This window comes from Manihot esculenta, chromosome 2 (assembly GCF_001659605.2).
Source record: "Manihot esculenta cultivar AM560-2 chromosome 2, M.esculenta_v8, whole genome shotgun sequence".
NCBI lineage: Eukaryota > Viridiplantae > Streptophyta > Magnoliopsida > Malpighiales > Euphorbiaceae > Manihot > Manihot esculenta.
Genome location: NC_035162.2, coordinates 17158638 through 17183584, shown reverse-complemented (window position 1 = coordinate 17183584; position 24947 = coordinate 17158638). Strand labels below are relative to the sequence as shown.

General features: G+C 30.6%; 1 protein-coding gene across 2 annotated transcripts; it reads left to right on the top strand.

The window, feature by feature from the left end:
- The first annotated feature begins 15102 nt into the window (after window positions 1-15102).
- LOC110612965 (phytolongin Phyl1.1) lies at window positions 15103-19164 on the top strand. 2 transcript variants are annotated; one of them, XM_021753842.2, is made up of 2 exons: window positions 15103-15218; window positions 15628-19164. In XM_021753842.2, exon 2 carries the CDS (start codon window positions 15958-15960, stop codon window positions 16786-16788), a length of 831 nt encoding a protein of 276 aa, XP_021609534.1. In that variant the 5' UTR covers window positions 15103-15218; window positions 15628-15957; the 3' UTR covers window positions 16789-19164. The 2 variants fall into 2 exon arrangements, with proteins under 2 accessions (XP_021609534.1, XP_021609533.1); XM_021753841.2 differs by having other exon boundaries at window positions 15614-19164.
- The last annotated feature ends 5783 nt before the right edge of the window (window positions 19165-24947 follow it).

Sequence of the window (24947 nt, the reverse complement as noted above, 5' to 3'; positions counted from 1 at the left end):
AGGAAAAGTAACAAGAAGTGATGCGGAGCAATTAGTTTTAAATTTTACGGCAGACTTGAACCAATCATAATTTTTGCTGCCGACGTCCGTTGGAGGCCTGTGATAGCTTTTCAGAAAGGCAATTTCGAGTCGCACGACTTTCAAAAGTGTGACGAGAGCCGCAGGCTTGTCATAAAGTTCAAGGCTAAAATTGTATCGTTTAGGGGTCAATTTTGCATTTTAATTATTTTTTAAAATTTTTTCATAATTTTCCATATTAAAATTTTTTTTTCTATTATAAATAGCCATTTTTTTGGCTATTTGAGGGACTTTTCAACTTTCGAGAATTCAATAAGAAATTTTAGTTTCTAGCCTTTCGTGTTCTAATTTCATCTTAGCCAAATGTTATTGGTTAGAACTCTTGACGGAGTCTAATCAGTTCTATTTCAGTTGGTATCAGAGCGAAGTTCATCAATGGTCGACAACCAAGAGGCGCAACTCGCTGCAATTGAGGCATCCTTAGCAGAATTGAGGGATATTATCGGATAGCTAGCCCTATAATGGGATAACAACCCACCCGCCGCAGCCAAACGCCCACAGCCCGTTCCTAATCTTGTGGTCACAAATCCTGTGGTGGCAAATCCCCAACAGGATAATCACGAAGGTTACAAGATAAAGATAGACCTTCAAAAATTTTCTGGTTCGTTGGATGTAGAATCTGTCCTTGATTGGTTAGTAGAAGTTGATTGATTTTTCAAAGTTATGAATATGGAAGAGGATCGAAAGGTTCCGATTGTGGCTTACAAATTAAAGAGTGGTGCAGCAGCATGATGGAATTCTGTTCAAAACGAACACTATCGCAGGAGGCTGGAACCTATACGAAACTAGCTGTTGATGAAGCAGATGATTGAATAGTGATTTTTGCCTAGTGATCATACTCTGGTTTTATATAACCAGTATCATGACTGTATTCAAGGGAGTCGAAGGGTGGATGACTATACAAAGGAGTTTTTAAGGTTGCAAGCGAGGTACTATAACTGTGAGAATAAAGTCCAGCAGGTTGCTCATTATCAGAGGGGACTGAATCATGAAATTCGTTGTATGATGGGAGTAGCTATGATTTTCACTTTAGCAAATGCCATTGAGATGGCGAAAAGAGCGAACGAATGTGTTGAATGGCAACCTCAACAACAGTCTAATCAAAATTTTAATTACAGAAATTTTGATTCGATAGGAACTCAGCAGTATATAGGTAATTACAGTGAAAAGCCTTCTAGGGTTGTAAATTCTGGCAATCAACATAATACTGTGAAAGAAAGGAGAGACAATAAGGGCAGACATCAGAAACCAACCGGAGACATATGTTATTGCTGCAGATAACCTGGACATCGAACGAATAATGCGACCCAAAGGAGTTAATAACGATCGTCAATAGGTTAATATGGTTGAGGAGATGGTTGAATCTAAGGAGAAAGTGGACGAAGATAATAGGTCTATTGTTGGTTCTAAAGATGGGGAAGTCACTTATGTGGTGAAGAAAATTTTATGCTCGACGAAATAGGAGGATGAGACTCAAAGGAGGAAGATATTTCAGGCAAAGTGTCGAGTGGGAGAAGCGATTTGCAGGCTAGTTATAGATAGTTGCAGTTGTGAGAATCTAATAGCTAAGCAATTGGTGGAAAAATTGCAGTTGCCTACATAGCCTCACCCTTCGCTATACAAAGTTGGATGGATTAAAGAAGGTCTGACAATTGAAGTCAACAGAATTTGCAGTGTGCCTATTTTGATAAGTAAATCTTACATTGAATCTGTTAATTGTGATGTTGTGAACATGGATTGCTGTGGAACTTTATTAGATCATCCTTGGCAGTTTAATGTTGATGCTTTGCATAAGGGGAAGGAGAATTTATACATGTTTACATGGCATCGGAAGTGGAAGGGAAAACTGTTGTTGCTGTCTCTGCGGGGATGCAAAGGCTATCAGGCGCAGTAGAGAAATCTGAAAGCACAATGGCTTTATTAGTGAGAATAAAATGTGAAGTGGAGGATACACCATATTTACCACCACCCGTCAAAGAGCTGTTAAAGGAGTTTTCTAGGGTAGTGGAGGAACCTACAAAGCTTCCATCTTTGCGAGATATTCAATATTAGATTGATCTCATTTCTAGATTCAAATTACCGAATCTGGCTCATTATAAGATGAGCCCAAAAGAGAGTGAAATCCTTCAAGAACATGCTAAAAATTTATTGAAGAAGTGGCACATTTGGGAGAGCATTAGCCCTTGCGGAGTCCCTGCCTTATTGCTCCCAAAGAAAGAAGGAACCTAGAGAATGTGCGTGGATAGTAGAGCATCAATAAGATTACAGTTTAGTATCGATTTCCTATTCCTCGACTGGATGACATGCTAGATCAGTTATCAGGGTCTAAAGTTTTCTCTAAGATCGACCTTAAAAATGGCCATCACAAAGTTCGAATTAAGAAGGGAGATAAATGGAAGACAACCTTTAAAATTAAGAAAGGCTTGTACGAGTGGTTGATTATGTCGTTTGGTTTGATGAATGCACCTAGCACGTTCATGCGACTTATTTGAATAAGGTTTTGCGTCCTTTCTTACGCAAATTCATTGTTGTTTATTTTAATAACATCTTGATTTTTAGTCGCAGTGAAGAAGAACATTTACAGTACCTCCGTCAAGTCATGACAGCCTTGCAAGAAAGTGAACTGGTTATTAGTTTAAAAAAATGCATCTATATGAAGGAGCGCGTTCTGTTTCTTGGATTTGTTGTTAGTGCATAAGGGATACATGTTGATGAGAAGAAGTTAGAAGCAATATGAAACTGGCCCATTCCCAAAAATATTTCAGAAGTTCGTAGCTTTCATGGACTTGTTACTTTCTATCGGTGATTTATCAGAAATTTCAGCAGCATTGTTGCCCCTATCACTGATTGTTTGAAGAAAGAAAGTACAGAAATTTACTTGGACTGACACTGCCAACAAGAGCTTTGAGGAGATTAAAGATAAGTTTACTTATGTCCCTATTCTTGCTCTACCTGATTTGGATAAACTGTTTGAGGTTGAATGTGATGCTCGTGGAGTTGGGATTGGGGGTGTGTTATTGTAGTATAATAGGCCTATTGCCTTTTTTAGTAAGAAATTGAATGATGGTAGGAAGAAGTAGTCTACTTATGAGTAGGAATTATATGCAGTGTTCTGGGCCTTTAAAACTTGGGAACAATATCCAATGGAGCAGGAGTTTATTATTCAAACAGATCATCAATATTTGATTCATTTTAAGACTAAAAAATATGTGAATAAGATGCATACTTGATGGACAGCGTATTTTGGAGTTTTTCATTATGTCATAAAATATAAGGCTGGTCATAATAATAAAGTAGCAGATACTTTGAGTGGGAGGGCTACTTTGTTAATTACAGTTAGTCAGGGGGTCGTAGGTTTTGAATTTCTGAAGGATTTGTATGCTGCAGATGATGATTTTGCTGATAAATGGGCGAAGATCTAAACTTGCCAACCTACTGATGGGTTTTTCATACATGATGGATTTCTTTTTAAGGAGACCATGTTATACATTTTTTGCTCTTCTCTGCGGGAAAAATTGATTCAAAAGGTCCATAGAGGAGGTTTGAATGGTCATTTGGGGCGTGATAAGGCTATTGCTAGTTTAGAGGAGTATTTTTATTGGCCACAATTGAAAAAGAATACAAGTTAGATGGTCCAGAAATGCCTAGTTTGTCAAACTCAGAAGGGCCGTTCGCAGAATATGGGCTTATATACTCCATTGCCTATTTCAGAATATCATTGGGAGGACTTGTCTATAGATTTTGTTCTTGGCCTTCCACGTACTCAACATGAATCTGATTCTATTTTTGTTGTTAACAGGTTCTCCAAAATAGTGCATTTCATTTCTTGAAAGAAAATTAATGATGCTTCTCATATTGTAAAACTGTTTTTTTAGAAAATTATTCGTTTACATGGCATTCCTAAGATCATTACTTCCGACAAAGATGTGAAGTTTCTAGTTCAATTTTGGGTGACTTTATGGAAGTGTTTTGGGACTGAACTTCGATACAATAGTGCTGCCCATCCCCAAATTGATAGCCAAACTGAAGTGGTGAACCGCACTCTTGGCAATCTTCTGCATTGCATCTGCAATGATAAGAAAACTGCTTGGGATCTTGCTCTTGCCCAAGCAAAATTTGCTTACAATAGTTTTGTCCACAGTTCTACAAAGATGTCACCTTTTGCAATTGTGTACAGGAAACTTCTTACGCATATAGTTGATTTTATTGCCCTTCCTACAGGTTTTCATAACAGTATTGCAGCAATCAACTTGACAAATCAGCATGTGGACGTTTTTAAACAGATACAACAATGTCTTACGGATGCCAATGACAAGTATAAAGTTGCTGCTGATAAACATAAGCATTTCAAGTCCTTCAATGTCGATGATCAAGTTATGGTGTATTTCCGCAAGGAACGTGGTAGAGGACAGAAAAAACTTGACCCGAAGAAGATTGGTCCATTCCAGATCATTCAGAAGATTAATGACAATGCCTATATTCTTGACCTCCCAGATAATATAAAAATTTCTAAGATGTTTAACGTGATGGATCTATTTTGGTATTACCCTGCTGATGACAACTCAAGGTCGAGTTCTTTACAAGTGGAAGGAAATAATACGGAGCAATTAGCCTTGGATTTTATGGCAGACTTGGACCGGGCATAACTTCTGCTGCTGACGTTCGTTGGAGGCCCATGATAATTTTTCGGAAAGGAAACTTTGAAATGCACAACTTTTAAAAGTTTGAAAAGGGTCGTAAGCTTGTTACAAAATTCGAGGCTAAAATTTCATCGTTTACGGGGTTAATTTTGCATTTTAATTATCTTTGTGAATTTTTTTTCATAATTTTCTATATTAGGGTTTTTGCTATTATAAATAGCCCTTTTCTTGGCTATTTGAGGGACTTTTTAGCTTTCGAGAATTTAATAAAAAATTTTAGTTTCTAGCCTTTCGTGTTCTAAATTTTGTTTCAGCGAAACGTTAATGGTTAGAACTCCTGATGGAATCTAATCAGTCCTATTTTAAGAAGCCATTGAAGCAAACTATAGAGACCAATGACTTCTGCTAGCCGAGGACTAAAGAGCCCAGGATAAGACACAACAGTCGCAGCGATGCACTGTCCCTCATTATCTCTTACTATGGTACCAAAACCCGACCTATTACCAAAACTGAAAGTAGATGCATCCAAGTTATGTTTGAGTCTACCTTGACCTGACCGACACCGGTGGTTACAACAGAGGTGCTATCGGAGGTAGTAGAAGAACTTTAAGGAGCTCTAGAATCAGTCTAGTCTTACAATATACAAGTAGAAAGGACAATAGCATCGATAGGATATTAAGAGGCATGGGTCTATAGTAAGTTATTATGAGCAACCCAGATTTAAGAGAGAATAATGCTAATCGGGTAGTATAAGTCAGTGGTGTTCTAAGCCATGAAATCAAAGAAAATAGGAGCAAAATGAACCAAATTAATACTAAAGCCATCCTGCTCCATTTGTTAATAATGAGTTGGTAAAAGGGGCATACAAAGCTGACATATTCGAAGTGCTCGGTTGACCATAAACAAGGCAGCCTCAAGGGCAGATCTAGAATATATTCTCAGAGGAGGCGAACTGATACTTCCTATTTCTTAATATATATATAAAAGGTTGTGCAGAATTCCAAAATAAACTAAAGAATCATACCAAACTGTACCAGAACCGAAAAAGAATCGATATTGTAAGAACTAAATAATAATGAATTAAATTTATTTAGATATTTAGTTTTAGTTCTGGATTTTAGTCGATTATCATACTCAAATCGGACTTGAACCCTACGAATCGAAACTATATTAAAAACCTGATTTTATATATGTATATATTTTTAATGATTTTAGTAATATTATGATTTTATTATACAGTTTCAATAATATATTTTATATCATATAGTCTAATATAATCTCATAAATTTATATTACTAAAATTATATGATTTTATTTAAAAAATCTTAATTTTATATTTGTTAAATAACATATAATAGAAAATCATAAATCAGTAAGAGTATAAACAACAAAATTATTATTTGTGAATTATTTGAAATAGATTTTATAACTGTGTCTATGTATATATATATATTTATTATTTATAATAAAAATGTATTAATTATTTTATAATTTTTAATTATATGAGTAAATCATATATTAATAATTATAATATATGTTTATATATCAATTAGATATATATTTTTTAATTAAAATTATATAAATAATAATGTAATACAACTCTTACTAAGAATTATATATAATATGTATTAATATTAATATTATTATTTTTTAGAATTGTATTGAAACCGTACCAAAATTTAGTTTCAAGTATAATTTTTAAAATTAAATAATTGGAGGTTTGGTTTCGGTTCTGATTCTTAATAAGAACTATATCAAAAGTGAAATCAAACAACGTAAAACTATTTTATAACTCAATTTAATATAAAAATAAAGGCATACCTTATGTGCTTTAGAGCTCTCATGGTTTAATTTTTAGACCTTAGAATACACCTAAGAGAAAACATGAGGAAAAGAAATTATAGAATTGCATAATTCAATATTACACAAAAAGACAAATAAGTAACAACTCAATAAATAAAGTGTTAATATTTCATAAAATATGGAGCATAAATAAAAAGACAGTCAACTCTATCATGTATTAGAAGTAGAATATGGACCAAAACAAAAATATTACATCCATGATATCATGCATTATTACAAAAGAATTTCAGGACATGAATTACAATAAAAAAAAAAAAGATCATTGTCCTATTCTACTCATGTAAAACCTATTATAATCATTTTCTGTAAGTCTTTATATTCTCATATCTCTGTAAAAGTTTTTCATTTTCAACAGTATTTAATAATCTTTCTCAACACATATGTGATAAAAAAAAAAAAAAAAATCATTCATCCAACTATCTTCCATTCGATTATATAATCGATTTTTCACCATCTTCATCGTAGAAAATATCCTTTCAATAGATACAATAGCAATTGGCAAAACCATAGCTAATTTCACAAGTAAAAACACCAAAGAATACAAAACATCCTTTTTTGATTCAACTAATTTTTTGATAAGATCACCAATCCCTTTTAATTTTGAAAATTGATCATTGCATCTCAAATCAATAATATAATTGTCAAGTTGATTACCAAGAGTAATACACTCTATTTCAGAAAAATTAGAAGGATAAAATATAACAAGTTTGAATCAATTTTTACTTATTAAAAGATTAAAAAGAATCAACTGGGTTCAAGCATGGTACACAAAGAAGCAACTCCGTGTTAACCTTATTGAAGCGATTGTTCAACTCTTGAAGTTGCATATCAATCACAGTATAAAATAATTACACTTGATAATGGTGCAAATTTTTTATTACTTGTGCATTACGTCGTGACCTTCCTCAAAAGTGCAAAATTATTGTCCACATTTGAAATGGTAATCTCATGTTTCACACAAAAGATATAAACTTTCATCAAATAAGCACTGCCACCCATCATCTCTTATCATTTTGTAATAATTGTTTGGAAACTTCGATTAAGGAAACTGCATTGATAATGTTTTGATCTTTCTTTATAATGCTTGTGATAATTCATGTGTAATACCCAATATATATTTCATCAAATGCAAGTTGAATACAAACTTGCAAGATTGGATAGAATCAAGTAAAGCATATGCTTCAACTTTTTGTTCTGAACCTTCTTCTAGTATGATCTCAAATACATCAACTACTGAATCAAACATTACAATGAGATTTGCTAATGATCTATTATGTGAGCCCAACATGTGTCACCAGGTCTTTGAAGAAAAATTTCTTAATGTAAACCTCGACTACTTGAGATTTTACCACTTTCTAGTCCTTCAATAATCTTATTAAGGTTCTTCTCACAAAGAATATTCTTTTTTTTTTTTTTACAAAAAACTCTAACTACATTCAATAAGCTTGAGACTATATTAAATAATAAAATGATTTGCACATGATTCTTGGCTACTACTACAAGTGCCAATTGCAATAGGTAAGCGAAATAATGAACATAATGTGCAGAACTATTGTCTTTCATAATCAAAGTCTTCTAGCTATTAATTGTTTCTTATATATTATTAGCTCCATCATTGTCTTGACCACGTAAAGATGTTAAACTATATCAGCTATAAATCGTAAAAGCTCCATCATTGTCTTGACTATTATCAGCTATAAATCGTAAAAGCTAAAGAAAATTACCATCATTGTGAGAGGCTTTTGACCCATCATGACTAGAAAAGCTAGTCCTTTGACGTAAAAGGAATCAAATACAATCAACCGATATAGAAGTTGGGTATGATAGTCCCTTCAAGCTTGATTGGATTATGTAGCATAAGCAACTTGGATATGTTGCTTTTGATTCATCAAATCTTGACTTTTCCTCTAAGTTTTACTATGAGCACTATTTGGGCCTCCTATATGAATTTGAAATCTTTCTCTTTTTTTTTTTTCCAATTAATAAATTCATCAACAACAAAAAGTATTACCACGTGCTTGATCTCCAATATTTGATATGAAGAGATAACATTAATAAAATGTTGCATCTTTTGAAACATTGTACAAATAATTGCTATAATCTTTAAACCAAGATGGAATAAATTGACAATTAATATTTCCAATTCTCCTTTGTGGAAAATCATGGTTAGAAGGTTGACATGGACCCTTTTGCAAATAGGCCCTTCATATTTTATCATGATAATTTGGGTATAAGAAATTTTGTATATTGACTTCCGAAAAAGGATGCCTTGGACTATCTGGATTTGAATTTATATTTGTGAATGATTGTTTGAGAAATTTCTCCATAACTAAATCAAATTCAATAAAAGTATTAGAGATTTTTTAAATTATTAGTATTATTATCCAAAGCTCATGATCAAAGAAAACCTAACAAGTATAGTGCAAAAAATACTAAAATCAAGAGATTGAATAACATATTATACATGCAAGGAAAAATTACTACTTAGTACCTATGATATGAGAAAACTCACTAGTTAAACCATCAATTTTGAAAAATACATTAAAAAGTCTCTAACATTTTAAAAAAGCTAGTAGTTAATCCATCCGTTAATTTGAGCTGTTAAGTATCGTAAAAAAGTCTAAAATGCCCCAGACACAAAGCGACTAATTAGTAAACTTTTTAAAAATCTAAAGGACCAATTAATAAGTTTTTCAAAATCTAAATAATGAAACATTTAACCGAATGCTAACTAGCGAGTTTTCCCATACCATAAGAACTAAGTAATAATTTTCTCTATATATAATAAAAAAATAAATAGATCATTTAATATTCAAAATTAAATAAGAATTATTACCATAAGAAAAATATAAATATTTTCTAACAAAGCTCTACCTCCATGCCTTCACGGGACCACAACTCTACCAATAATACTCTATGCAAATTAGATGCACTTCAGAGGAAAAAGTTAATTTAATCCAAAATGGTGCAAAAATAATTTAGGAGAAAAGGGAAAAGAAAAACCTAAATCCATTAGTATAACACAATAAATTTCTTTTATAGAATTATAAAAATCTTAACAAATAAATTCAATTTTAGTTTATAGTCAATAAAATTGAGTAGAAAAAATGAAAAAAAAATACTAAACAAGCTATAAATTACTAAAAAATAGAATGAAAAATATATTGAAATGAGAGCAAGAGAAATAAAAAAATAAATTACATTATAAAGAGCCCTCAATATATCTAGCATTGATGAAAAATTTTCCGAAATTCACTTCATTTTTAACAATATTATTGGTCCAAAGATTTTGAATAGATAATATGAAGAAACAAAAGAGAAATACTTAAGTTTAGGAATCGAGACGAGGATGTAGTAGACGAAAGGGATTGTTCTGTAGAACCCATTCTGAGATTCGAGAAACAGTAGAGATGAGAAAAAGAAAATCGCAATGGCAGAGTTCTTTAGTGCTCTAATACCATAAAGAGTCACACAGTTTTGGAATTTTAACATTTCTTGTATTACTGTTGTTATATGTATATATACACAAGAGTTTTGTTTAGTTTGTTACAAGATATTAGCCTACAGATAGATTACAAGTTATATAATAAAATAAATTAAAAATATAAATTGAAAATATAACTTATCATTATCATTACTTTCATCAAAGCAAAAGTACAAGCGATAATTGATCCAAATACCAAGAAAAATTATCGAGTCAATTCCACTATTTCAATCCCATGTGCTCATTTCCCAAAAATTAAAAGTAGAATTCAGATTGTTAAACCATAAAAAAACCGTAATTAAAGCTTGTAATCTATAAAAATTTTCACATATTCAGCTAAAAGTTTCCTATCAAACTTCCTCCATTCCACATAAAAAACCATTGAAAAAAAAAAAAAAAAAGAAAGCCAAAGAAGAGGTTGGAATTGAGATTAAAGCAAATTCTTATATCATAAAAAGTTATAGAAGTCTTACCATTTTCTCAAGAAAATGACAATTGATTGGACGAGAACAACTTGATCTGTTGTATGAAGGAGTTATAAAAGATGTAAAAGATTTAATATAATGGATGCTCTTCTTATAATGATACCAAATGATTTCATCCTCATTGTCTCCTTCGCACAATGGAATTTGAAGAATGTGGGAAGTAGTAGTGCCAGTAAAAATATTATGAAGCTTACCAATATCCTATTTCCTTTGATTTTCACATAAAAGATTGTAAACTTTTAAGTTCTAAAAGCCTGATAGATATCAGAAGTAATCATGAAATTAAGTTTCTGTATGGTCCAAGGATCTTGCCAAACTCTAATGAAACAATCATTACCCACCCTCTACCGATTACCTTTGCTAAGAAGATCTTTGGCATGCAATAAACTCTTCTAGATAAAGCTCGGGATGTAACCAACTTTAGTATTGAGAAAGCTCATGAAGATTGTAAAATCTCATTAAAATCCCCTGAACACATCCATGGTACTGAAGTTGATGGCTTAAGTTGTTGTAAGTGAGAGAATATAAAAGTCATCCCATAGCAAACCCAAACTACCACTACGATGACAAACTTTTCGCTAATATAGTTAACAAAAAATCCACCATTAAAATCAGAGGCTGAGCTACAGCAGGAGGGCTAAGGAGAGCCATGGACCCTTGAAAATTTGTAAATTTTTTTAGGGGTATTAGTGTAATTTCATACTAATACCCTAAAAATTAAAACCCTCCTGTTCTCTCTCATTTTTTTCCCACTATACAGCAGCCTTAAATCTCCAACTGGCAGCAACCTCCCTCTTTCTCTTACCATTCTCTTCCCAAATCTCCCAAATTTCATCTATAAAATTTCATTTTAGTTCTCAAACTGTATTTCTTTAAATCTACTGTACATTTCTACTCTTTTTCAATGTGAGTTATTCTCTATTTTTTATTTTATTTTTTTTACATTATTTTTTATTTTTAAAAATTAATATATATATATTTTTTTATTTCGGTTAGTTGTTAATCTATTATTATTTATTTCACTTAATTGTTAATACTATTATTATGGATAGTAGTTTAGTTTAATTAAAATTAGAAAAATTATGTAAATTTTAAGTATTATTTTTATGGATAATAGTTTAGTCTAATAAAAATTAGAAAAATTGTATAAATATTAATACTATTGTTATTGTAGTAGTTTAGTCTAATTGAAATTACGAAATTTGTGTAAATTTTAAATTTTATTTTTATGGGTAATGTAAATTGTATAAATTTTAAATACTATTTTTATGGGTAATAGTTTAGTGTAATCAAAATTAAAAAATTGTATACATTTTAAATATTATTTTTATAAGTAATAATTTAGTATACTAGACATAGTAAAATTGTATAAATTTTAAATATTATTTTTACGGATAATAGTTTAGTCTAGTAAAAATTTTAAAAAATGTATAAATTTTAAATAATATTTTTATGGGCGTAGTTAGTCTAATAAAAATTAGAAAAACTTTATAAATATTAAATATAGTTTTTCTTGTAATAGTTTAGCCTAATAAAAATTAAAAAATTTGTGTAAATATTAAATATAATTTTTATGGATAATAATTTATGTCTAGTTAAAATTAAAAAAATTGAGTAAATTTTAAATATTGTTTTAATGACTGATAATTTAAATTTTAAATGTTGGTTGAATATGACTTTATGGATAATGGATTAAATAAAATATAAATTTTTAAAAAATAAACTTTAGTAATAGACATTGAATTAAATTATTAATATATTTAAATTGTTTATATTATTATTATAGGAATGAAGCGATTCATTTAAAAAATGTTAACAAATGTAGAAAATCTAAAACTTGAGTATCGTTATAGATTAAATGCATCAACTATTTGTTTTTGTTATCTCTTGATGCAATTTTTGGCTTTTCAAGAGCACGATGAGCCTGAAATGTCACTAAATCATGAAAATTTTATTGAATTTCATAAAATTATAACTTCATACAATGAGAAAATTAATAATATGACGTTGAAAAATAATGCTGAGAATTTGAAACTCATAGCTCTTTCTATTCAGAAAGATATGCAGATTCAAGAATTTAATAATAGTTTTAATGAAGTAAATTTTCTTTCATGTATGACATGCCTTGATTATAAAAACTCAATTTTTGTATTTGATGTGAGCAAATTGATTGAACTTGTAAAATTAAATTTTTTCTAGCTGCTCTAACTTGAATCTCAACTTAAAATTTGTTTTTATATGCGCATTGACAAAAATTTTTCTGATGTAAAAGAAATTAAAACTTTTGTTAAAAATATGGTTATTACAATAAAGCATACTGTATTTTCCCTTCGTATATATATTGACTAATTTATCACTATTCTTATCAGTTGCTATAGCTATAATTGAAATAATTTTCCCTGCGATACATATCATTAAAAGTTGATTCTACAGTAAAATGAAATATGAGTTATTAAATAATTATTTAATAATTTATATTGAAAGAGATGTACGTATAAATGTTAATAATAAAAATATTATGAATAAATTTTAAACAATAAAAAATTATTATAATTTTATTATAACTACTATTAATATTTTATAATCTATTAAATGTATATTTATTTTATGTATATTATTTTTTATCACTTATTGAATTTGAGCTCTTTTTGAACAAAATTTTTGAATTCGCCCCTGATTACAACCGAAATTAGCCTGAATACATTGCATTTCAAAATTTTTCAATTTAGTCTCTATAAAAAAAAAAAAAAAATCAAAGATGAATTATGCTAAGTAGGATTTTTTTAAGGAACATAAATTAAATTTGATTTTTTTAATAAATTAAAATTAGTAAATAAAAAGGAAATCTCTCAAATTAAAAATTTATCTTGATTAAACTTCATATTTACTTACATCCCATTTAATTGGGTGCATATACAATGGCTTAACCTAATAGTCACAAAGATAATTCATTTCTTCTCATTATCATTACACATTGTTTTTCTTCTTAATTTTATGTTTATTCTATTTATTCCTACAAATTTTATATTGTGAAATAAGGTAATATTTAAGACTAAATAATATTAAGATTAAATATTATATATTTATTAATAAATTTTTTATATTAAGACTAAATAATAATTATTTTCTTTAATAAATTATATATATGTGAATTTTTTATATTTATCAAAATTAGTTATTCAATTTTTATTCTTTATAAATTTAATTAAAATACTCTTACATTTTATAAAATTTTATTTTTAATCATTCCGTTATAGAAAACGTTAATAAACTTTATCTCAATATTAGAAAAAATGTCATGATAATATAACTAGTTAAAATTAAAAAATATATATCATAAATAGTTAAAATATAAAAATTAAATAGTATAAATAAAATAATATTTTTTTTCCTTACTTTTTTATAATAGAAGTATAAAAACGCTTCATTTTGCAATTGCATGATAAAAAATAGGGCAAATTAATTTTAGCTAATTGTTTTTCTTTTTCAAAGTTAATATTCAATGTTCATTTTTAATCACTCAATTATAATGTTCATTTATTTGTAACTCTTAAGTGTTTTTAATAAAATATAATTTAACCCATTTCAAAAAAAATAAAATATAATTTAATTTAATTTAACTTATTAAATAATATAAATATTTAAAATTACAGTTTTTGTATATAGATAAAAATATATGAATTAGATAGTATAAATATGACTGACTTTTTTTAAAAATACGAAATAGATTGGTTTAAAAAATAGTAAAACTAAGAAGTTAATTTTAATAAAGTATAAAAAAATATTTTAAAATTTTACTTAAATTTATAATTTAATTTTTATTAAAATAATATTTTATAATATTATGCTATTAATAAACAGTAATAATTTTAAATATTTATTAAAAATAATAATATAATAAATAAAATATAATTATTAATTAATATTTTAAAAAATATAAAAATATATTATATTTTTATAAAATTTTCATTTTAAAACTAATGATATAATATAATAAAATATTACATTCACACAAATAGAATTATAAATACTAAGCGTTAAAACTAAAAAAATACTTTTAGTCTACTCTCATAAAAATATATACACACACATCCTGGAAGAATAAATATTCAAATGTGAGCAGTTTTTTATTAAATTGAAAAAATTTATCGAATTGAATTAATTTAAAATTTTAATTTATTTTAATTTAATTTAATTTTTAATTTTAAAAATTTTAATTATTTTAATTTACTTTGATTTTAATAAAAAAATTAAAAAAATCAAATCCAACTTATTAATAATAATATATTATTTGCTATATGCAGTAGATCATATTAAAATGAAAATATTTTAATTAAATTTTAAAATATTAAAAATAAAATATAAAAAATAAAAAATTTATTAAAAATTTAAACAAATTAAATTAAATTAAATAATTGAATCAAATAAGATAGATTCACTTTGAATTAATTTTTAATTAAAATCAATTTAATTTAATTTTTATACACATTAAAATTTTAATTTTTAATTTATTTAATTTAATTTAATTTTAAATTAAATTATCGTACTTTCGTAGCTGTTTACCCTTAATATTTCCCGTTTCAAATAAAAGACTTTCTTCGTCTCTGCCTCTCTCCATGTGGACTTCAGTGCTATCTCATTCCTCATTGCTCTGAGAAAACTCCACAGGTAATTATACCCTTTCCAGGAAAAGTGTCTGATTGATCTGTTTGGAAGTTCACTTTTTAGTTAATATACACATGATCTAGATGCGTTGATCTTTCTCTTGTTTTCTTGCTCTCTAAACAGATCTTTTATTGTTATTTACTTCGGATGAAACTTTTAGTTACTTAGTTGGATGTTTCACTTCATTGGAAAAATTGTATTGGGATTTCCTAAAAATTTATATTTTTGGCGGTTTTGTTTGCAAGCCAATTCTTTTTTTTTTTTTTTCGTTTTATAATGTATATTGTGCTTTTGGTTATTGTTGGCTGCTAAGCTTGTTGATTGAAAACCCTAAATTTGTTTTGTCATGTTGACTTTTGAGTGCTCATGTTAGTAATTGACCTTAAATATGATTTCAGTTCGACTATTACAGGTTGTGTTAGGAAGACAACGTGTTAATGTGGTGGACTTGAAGAAAAGGCATGAGAGATTTCTTTCTTGACTTTGAATACTTAGCTGAAGGGCTCTGCTGGTATTTGTTGGAGGCTATCGACTTTGCTGTTGAAGAATTTCTTGCGTTTTGCATGGTTTTTGCTTCTATTGAGGAGTTAATTGGGTTTCTCTTTTTCCAAATCAAGGTCTCTTAGATACTTGTCTTTTGTTCTTCTGTTTGTTGATAATGCTCTGAAACCCAAAAGGAAAGAAAAATCGGAAAGTTGAAAGTAACTTGATGTGAAAACTTTCTAAACTAGTTTTTAGCAAGATGGGTTGGATTCAAAATATTGTTCGTTACTGTTGTGTATCTAGGGGTAATCGAACCTTCTATGTGTATAGTGAGGGTGATCATGAGATTGAGAACTTAGCATCATTGTCATTGGAGAAGATTCCTCCATATCACAAATGGTATTTTGAGACAATTGATAAAAGGAGATTTGGGTTTTTGATGGAAGACGATTATGTTTATTTCACAATTGTTGACGGAGGTCTAGGAAACCCAGCTGTACTTAAGTTTCTAGAGCACGTGAGGGATGAGTTTAAGAAGGTAGCTAGACAGGGCTCAATAGGAAGCTTTTTGGGTTTGAGCTCAGTCAATGTACAAGAACAACTAGTGCCTGTTGTTCGCCGCCTGATAACTTCATTGCACCAAGTATCTGAAAGTGATTGGAATGCTGAAACTTCCTCGTCTGATAATGTGGGGCTCTCTCCATCACCAAGTGATACGAATGGGAAAATTGAAGTTGTTACATCAACTAAAGCCCCTCTGTTGGGAAAATCTAGTAAGCAAGATAAAAAGAAATCAAAAGACCATGTGATTGTAATGAGAGATATTGAGTTGGAGGAGCATAGAAAATCTGCAGATAGAGGAGTTAAAGTTGATTCAACTTCATTAGATTCTAATAAACAAGGTGGAGTTGCATCTCCGATTTCATTACAAAAGGATTTTGGTTCAATGAGGATGAGGTCAAGCTCCCAAGGCATTCGAAAGAAGTGGTGGTGCCAAATAAGGACTGTTCTTGCAATTGATGCTGCTGTTTGTTTGATACTATTCATAATTTGGGTGTCAATCTGTGGTGGTTTTGGGTGCACCCATTAATTGTGAATTTGGAGCCATAGGCTTTTCACTTGATAGACTGCCTATCAAAAGTATATAAGAATCGGTTTATGTCACGTAATCAAGTTCAACCTTGCCAAATTCTGCTGTGAGGTATGTTCTTGAAATTACATTGTGGAATCATATTAACAGATTCCCTCTACAGTTTAATAGGTTTCTTGGTATATACATGAGAATTTCATAGTTTTATCTAGATCATCGTGGAAGTGCACTGCTATGATGCTGCTGCTTGTGTTCATGTTGTGTTTGTGGTTATAGATATACATTATCAGGTGTGATGTATCTAAGTAGTTTAATTCCATCCTTTCTTTCTTTTTCATGTAGAAAGTTATGCATTGAAGCATCACATGTGGTGATATTTGCCAAAATTTTTGTCTGCCTAATGCCTCCTGCTTTCTTGTGTTCTTTTAACCAACAAATTTGTTGCTTGATGATAGATGCCATTTGCACAAATAAATCTCACTTAGTCCTTGAGATTTCTAAAACCCACAGTTTAGTCATTATTTTAATGAGAAATAATTTATTTCTTAAGGCTTCATTTTGTTAATACAATAGTCCTATTAAAATTCAGTATTAGACTATAATAATTTAATCCTTTGAATTCACTTTTTATAACAGTTTAATCCCTTTAATTTTAATAATTTGTAACAATTTAGTCCTTATAATTTTAATATTTGTAAGAATTTAGTCCCTTTAATTTAACTTGACTTTTTCGGTAATAGTTGACTAACGGTAAATTTAACAGAATGATTATTTTGTTAATAAAATAAAAACTTAGGGACTTAATTATTTCTATTAAAAAAAGCAGAGATTAAATCGTGAATTTTGCTAAACCTCAAGGATTGTAATGTAAATTACCCTATTTTATATGTTGTAGTTTGCTTTGCACATAAACCGTGCATGCAACTCCATGTTTACTACCTAACATTAAGATTTCATGCCTACTAAGTTATCTTATTGTAGTCTTGGAGAATTACTATTTAGTTTTAGGGTTTCTAATTGTCATCATTTCCCTCAGTTTTGTAAATTTCATTAGTTGGTACCAATGTTTGAGTCCGTTAAACAGAAGGCCTTCGACCCATATCGTAAAAATTTCCATTAGTGATTAGTGAAAATATAAAATTACTATCTGAACCCCCAACCCTACAACAAACCCCAAACTCTCTTTATAGCAAATTGGGTTAGATCAAACCTTTGAATTCTGAGCCTAAATGCTTTTGTCCACTTCTCTCTCTCGCACACATGTCCACCTCATTACTAAAAACTAAGAAATTCTCCTATTCATTAATGGATCCTCTTCCCTTTGCATGTAAAAGACATTTTGTACTTCAGAAGATAAGGGCTTGAATTTGTGGCCTCATCTTTCTTTCCTGATCTTTTTAACCTTGGAATTATTGAAGCCAAACTTGAATCCTCATCTTCCTCAGAAACACAAAAGCCAAATCCATAAAACACATTTAGCTCTTCAAATTTCTAATTTTGACAAACTCTTGCTCAAAGTTCTATTCCTTCTTCTACTTCTCGCTTTCCTTTCAGGCGATTATTGGACATACACTCTTTTTTTTTTTGGTATTGGTTTGAAAATTCACCTTCTTCTTTTGTATTTCTTTGCCTTAAAGGATGGGTTGGAAAAAAAAATTAATTTAGTGGGTAGAAAAAGTAGGAAGAGAAACGGTTTAGAGATTTTAGAAATCTAAAAACTTTCAAAAACTTACTTTTTAATCTAAAAAGTCAACCTAAGGCATCGTTCTAAATGTTATTTGGAAGAAGTTGTTTTATTATTTAGTGTTTTTTTTAAACAGTAGTAATACCAAACAGATCATAAGCTCATTGACTGTTTCCAAAAAAAAAAAAAGAAAAAAAAGCAGAACTTGAATGATTGAACGTCAATTTTTATGGGAAAGTAATTTGGATATTTAATTGATTATAATATAGTTATTTTTAGTAAATAATGTAATTTTTTAATAATTAATTAATAAATAATTTTTTTAAGTATTTGGAAAAGTTTTCAAAGAAAATGATTAAGATTTGAACCCTTCGGACAATATGTTTAAGCATCGAAAATTGAAGGCAGCAATGTGATGTTCACTGTTACATTCAGGGACTCGGTGATTCGAAAGATCTTAGGAAAACGACAGAGAAACGAGAAACATATGGATGCATGAATGTGAAAAGTAATGATTCGAAAGATCTTAGGAAAACGACAGAGAAACGAGGAACATATGGATGTATGAATGTGAAAAGTAATATGAAAAGTGAGCTATCGGCTGATTTATGGACAATGGGCAATCAGAAATTTTTAGCTAATGGACTTTAATGAATTCCCACTTTTTCTGGAGAAATGAGTTTTTTTTTTTTTTTTTTTTTTTTTTTTTTTTTAAATTATAAGAGGAACGAGGAATTAGAGTAGTAAAATCTGAGATTTTTTAAATTTAGTTTTAATGTATTTACCACTAAATTAGATATTTGAGTATATGTACTTGTGATAGATTGGAGAGAAAAGAAAAGAAAAGAAGAAAGAAAGCCTGGGCTACTTCATTTGTTTGACTATAGAAAGATGGATTAAATGTTTAATTTCACTTTATATTGATTATGAAGGCTCAATTTATCTCATTTTTAATTCTTTATTTCAATTAATTAAAAGTTTCAACTTAAGCATAATGTAGCTCAAAAATTAAATTTTATGAGTTAAACTTCTTTATTGTTTTATTTTAATAAAAAAATTAAGCAACTCAATTTCTTGATTTTTAAGTCATTGGGCGTGCTATTAAGAGAGGAGGTTTGTATTATTTGGATGATTTCAGTTCAGGACGAACTAATCACGTGAGTAGCAAGAAAGGAAGGACAAATATGATTATAGCATCACCGCTTGGGGCATCCCACATTCGATTATTTATGACATTTGTTTGCTCATTTACGGAATAAAAATTTGAAATGTGAAACCAGTAAAAGCAATACTCCCTTCTCCTTAATACGTTTTCACCTATAACTATCCTATCAAATTGCTGATGGTTTATGATATTTGTTGATGATTATACATGCATGACATGTCTTTATCTGATGAAGAACAAAGATGAAGTGTTCTCCATCTTTCAAACCTTTCACAATATGGTGCAGATCCAATATTCAACCATGATATAGGCTCTAAGATCAAACAATGGAGGAGAGTTCATCAATAATAAATTCCAAATTTATTTCCACCAATATGGTCTTCACCATGAGACGTCATGCTCACAAACTCCCAAACAGAATGGAGTCGTAGAAAAGAAAAATCATCATATCTTGGAGATTACAAGAGCACTTCTTCTAAGAAAATGTACCTAAACACCATTGGAGTGATGTAGTCAGAACAGCTGTCTATCTATTAAATCACATGTCCTAAAAAATCTTAAATTTCAAGACTCCGTTGCATGTATTTTCCACCTGCGTGCCCTTGCCCTCGGTTCTTATACTTCCTCCTAGAGTTTTCAGTTGTGTTGCTTTTGTTCATCTCCACAAAAACTAGCACACTAAATTGAATTTTGGGTTGCATAAGAAGGGCTATAGGTGTGTGTTCTTGGGCTTTGAGTTGCATAAGAAGGGCTACAAGTGCTTCGATCTCTTCACAAATCGTACATATACCTCTATGGACGTGGGATTCCTCGAATTTGAATAATTCTTCAAACAGACAGTATCAAACTCAGCTCTTCAAGGGGAGACTATAGTTGAAAAGAAGAATTGGCTTCAAGAAAGTGAGGCAATATGGTTCACAAGGAGAAAAACTAACGATGGGGATTGGAAAATAACACAAAGATTAAGAAGCTTAGAGATGTACTTGACACAGAGGAATCCGACAATAGTGAGAATGTTGAACCTGCCAATAATGACCATGTTGTACAGCTAGTTGAAAAGCACAATGATATAGACCCTCTCTCCTCAGTATCTGAAGGATCTTCTCACGCTGAGAATATTGATGAGGTAGGTCTTTCTACTACTCATACTCATAATAATAACCTAGGTGCCTCCACCTATGTTTTGCCTGATAGACAAAACCGTGAAAAACCATAAAAAAGATACTCCCCGAATGATGAAAGAGAAAGACAAACAAGATATCCAATTGCAAATTGTGTATCCACTCAAAGACTACCTAAGCCTATCAAAAATCTTGCACAAGTTTTATCCTCTTATCATATTCCAACTAGAATTGAAAAAGCTCTAATTGACCCAAATTGGGTACAAGCTGTGAAAGAAGAGTTGAAGGCACTACAGAAAAAAAAAAACACCTAGAAGCTGGTTCCACTACCTGAAGGGAAAAAATGATGGGGTTTTAGTGGGTATTTTCAATAAAACACAAGGCTGATGGATCCATTGATAGATATAAGGCAAGGGTTGTGGCGAAAGGTTTCACACAAATCTATGGCGTTGACTATTTAAAAATATTCTCCTTAATTGCAAAATTGAATATTGTGAGAGTATTAATGTCACTTGCAATAAATTTGAACTGACTGTTACACCAACTCAACGTGAAGAATGCCTTCCTTTATGGGACTTGAGGAAGAATTCTATATTGAACATTCCGCCAGGATATACAGTCTCGCCTAACACTAATGTTGTATGCAAGCTGGAGAAAGCATTGTATAGACTCGAACAGTTCCCTCGGGCCTGGTTTGGTCGACTCAGCTCTGCTATGAAGAAATATGGCTACTATCAGAGTAATTTTGATCACATACTGTTCTTAAAACACTAACGCGAGAAGGTAGTTGCCTTACTTGTCTATGTTGATGACATGATTATCACAGGAGATGATGGAGAGGAAATCTCTAAATTATAAAAGCAATTGTCTGGTGAATTTGAAATGGACTTAAGTGGGCTTAAATATTTCTTGGGCATAGAAGTGGCAAGGTCCGGAAAATGCATATTTCTCTTACAAAGGAAATGTGTTAGATTTGCTTGTAGAAGTAGGATTGATAGACTGCAAACCAGCTGATACCCCAATTATTCAAAATCATGGACTTGGAGTATATTCAGATCAGGCACCAACAGACAAAGGAATATATCAAAAGATGGTGGAAAGATTGATTTATTTGTCACATACACAACATGACATTGTATATGTTGTGAGCATAGTAAGCTAGTTCATGTACTGTACACAGGAAAATCATATGAATTTTGTCTTTCGGATTCTACACTATCTTAAGGGTTCACTAGGAAAAGGGTTGCTATTTTCCAAGAACGAACATCTCAATATTGAAGGCTTTATAGACGTAGATTGGACAGGGAATGTTGTGGATCAAAAGTCTACTTCATGGTACTTCACTTTCACGATAGGAAATTTGGTCACATGGAAAAGTAAGAAACAGAATGTAGTTGCATTATCTACTGTTGAGGCAGAGTTCAGAGGTATGTCTAAAGGCTTGTGTGAGCTTTTCTAGTTTCGGAAGTTATTAATAGAGTTTGGATTTGGCCCTCAGTTGGAAATGAGTCTGTTTTTACGATAATAAGGTTGTCATTGATATATCTCACGACCCGGTTCAGCATGATCGTACAAAGCATGTTGAGATAGATAGACATTTCATAAAATAAAACCTTAGGGAGAAAATCATTCGATTTCCATTTGTCATATCAGAAGACCAACTAGCAGATATACTCATCAAGGTGATATTCAGTAAGAAAATCCAAGACTCACTTGAAAAGTTTGGTGTTAGAGATATCTTCACACCAACTTGAGGGAGAGTGTTGGCATGAGTCATTATTCCTTTCTATATTTGTAGAGATCCCTTAATTCAAGGAATCCTATAATTTAGCCATACATCAAGGCGTGTCCAAGGGCAACATCCCTGTAATCTAGCCGTGTGTCAAGGCATGTCCAAGGTTAGCCAAAAATCTTGTATGTTTATATATAACTCTTGTCTCCTGTATGTATTTTGAACAATAACAAGGATGAATATAAAATAAATTCATTATTTTATCTTTTGACAGAGCCTATGCAGACAGCAGTCTAACTAACCTAAGCATATCCAAAAGGGATATTGCTGTCCGAGATGGGTGCTGCTTTTGTTGGCCGAAGTTTTTGAGGGACTCAATCCTTAGCATAATCCACAAGGGATGTTGCTGCTTGATGGGGCGAAGCTATCATGCTTCCTTGAGGAACAGATAATAAACAAATCACTCAAGAATTGTTTGGACATCTGTTTGAGGTTGTTCTTGGCTTAACAAAACGCCATGCTGGATTAAGCTCTTAACTTTCAGAAAAAGTTTGATTACGGATATTAATTGTTAAATCTAACTCTAGCCTCATCTTTTTCTGTTGGACTTTTTCAATTCAGGTTTAGCTTCCTATGAGCTGCTTTAGCTTCCACCAAAGCTTAATGGACTTTGAACATTTAAGATTTGATACCAACTGTTGGCTTTAGCCGGTGGACTTTTCAACAGTGTGAAATGCAGTTTCATATATCGTTGAGCACCAGCTTGATATGTTAAAATGACTAAAGTCATTTTGAATTTCTGCTGGCTTTCTAATACGTTTTTGCATTCTTTTGTCTCCCACCATTGTGGAATTTCTTTTATTCCTCTTGATTTCTTAAGAAATCTCACTTTCCTGGCTCATCTTCATCATTGCCATATTTTTTTCCTTTTAATTTTTAGTTTAGAAAATAATTTAATCCGTACTATTGAATATCAGATTATAATATTTTCTTTATAAAAAATAGGAAATAGAACTAATAAAGATTTATTTTTCGATTAATTGCAGAGTTGAATACTTCATCCAAGAAATTGCTTTTGATCCGATTTGTAGAAATCCATAAAAAAAAAAAAGTAAATCCCTATAATGCATCATATTTGGCTCGGTTATTGATAGAGTGGTTAAATTTACCATTTTTTGAAATCTCTCTTGAATCTGTTGATGAGTTTACCTATTTTGAAGTATCAATTCTTTTTCTTATTGTATTACTTTGTTTTTACTATATTGCACTATATATCATTTAATAAGGCTCTATTTGTTTCATAAAAAATATTTTTTATATTTTTTGACATTTGAAACACTCAAAAAATTTAATTATAAGAAAATATTTTCTTGATCAAAAGAAAAAGTAAGTCATTTTAAAAAAATTCATTTTACACTGTTTGAGATCTTTATTAAGACTTTTATATATAAATTTGTTAATAAATTTTATTTTTTAAATTAAAATTAAGCAAAGAAAAAATAATCATCTAGTTGAAAAATATTTTCTATGTAGAATATTTTCCGTAAAAGATAATACCTTGTTTGATATACAACTGAATATGCAATATATCCCCTATAAACAAAGAAGATAACTATAGAGAGAATTAAAAATCCATCTAATATGTATGATTTTCAATTATAGACTAAGAAATTTAAAGACTTGAAACATTAATCAAGTATAAAACCATGCATCATCAAACTTAATTGCATAAAAAAAATAAATATTTTAGTATTTACAATCATTTATTATTAATATCTAATAACAAATTTCATTCAAGAAATTACATTCTCATGGAAATAAAATTTATTATGCTTCAACAATGGTGGATGACGGTAGCAAGTGTGGATGGAGGTAGAGGAGGAAAATCATCTGAATCAAGAATCCCAACTTGTGAATGACTTCTCGTGTGGATGGAGGTGGAGGAGAAAAATCATCTGAATTGATGACCGCTGGATTTCCCTACCCCCAATCCTGAGCCTAGATTACGGCCACGACCCATGAAAGGAAGGCCCGCACGCCCTCTCAAGTAAAACAGGCCCGGATCATCAGACCCCTGAGGCCGGACTCCACCAGATTCTTCCTCATCGAGATCGCCCCAGCCTGTATAACCTCCCCACGGATTCCTTCTCCTCCTGGGTTCAGCGTCCAGCTCAGCTCTCAGCCCAGCCCAGAATCCAGAACGAGACTCGTCGTACAGCCTGGCAGATCCGCTCGAGTGTACGCACGGGGGAGAATCAGAGGCCGTTACGCATGGAGCAGGCGCCCGATATCCTCGTACGCCCATATCTGTATGGCAGAGACGCGTGGTCCAATCATGGGAGAGCCGTTATACGTCACCAGCAAGTAGGAAGAAAAGGATAAAAGGGATACCCCTCTAGAGAGATAGGCCAAGTTTTATTCTTCAATACATAAACCCTTGTAAAACCCTATTCTATT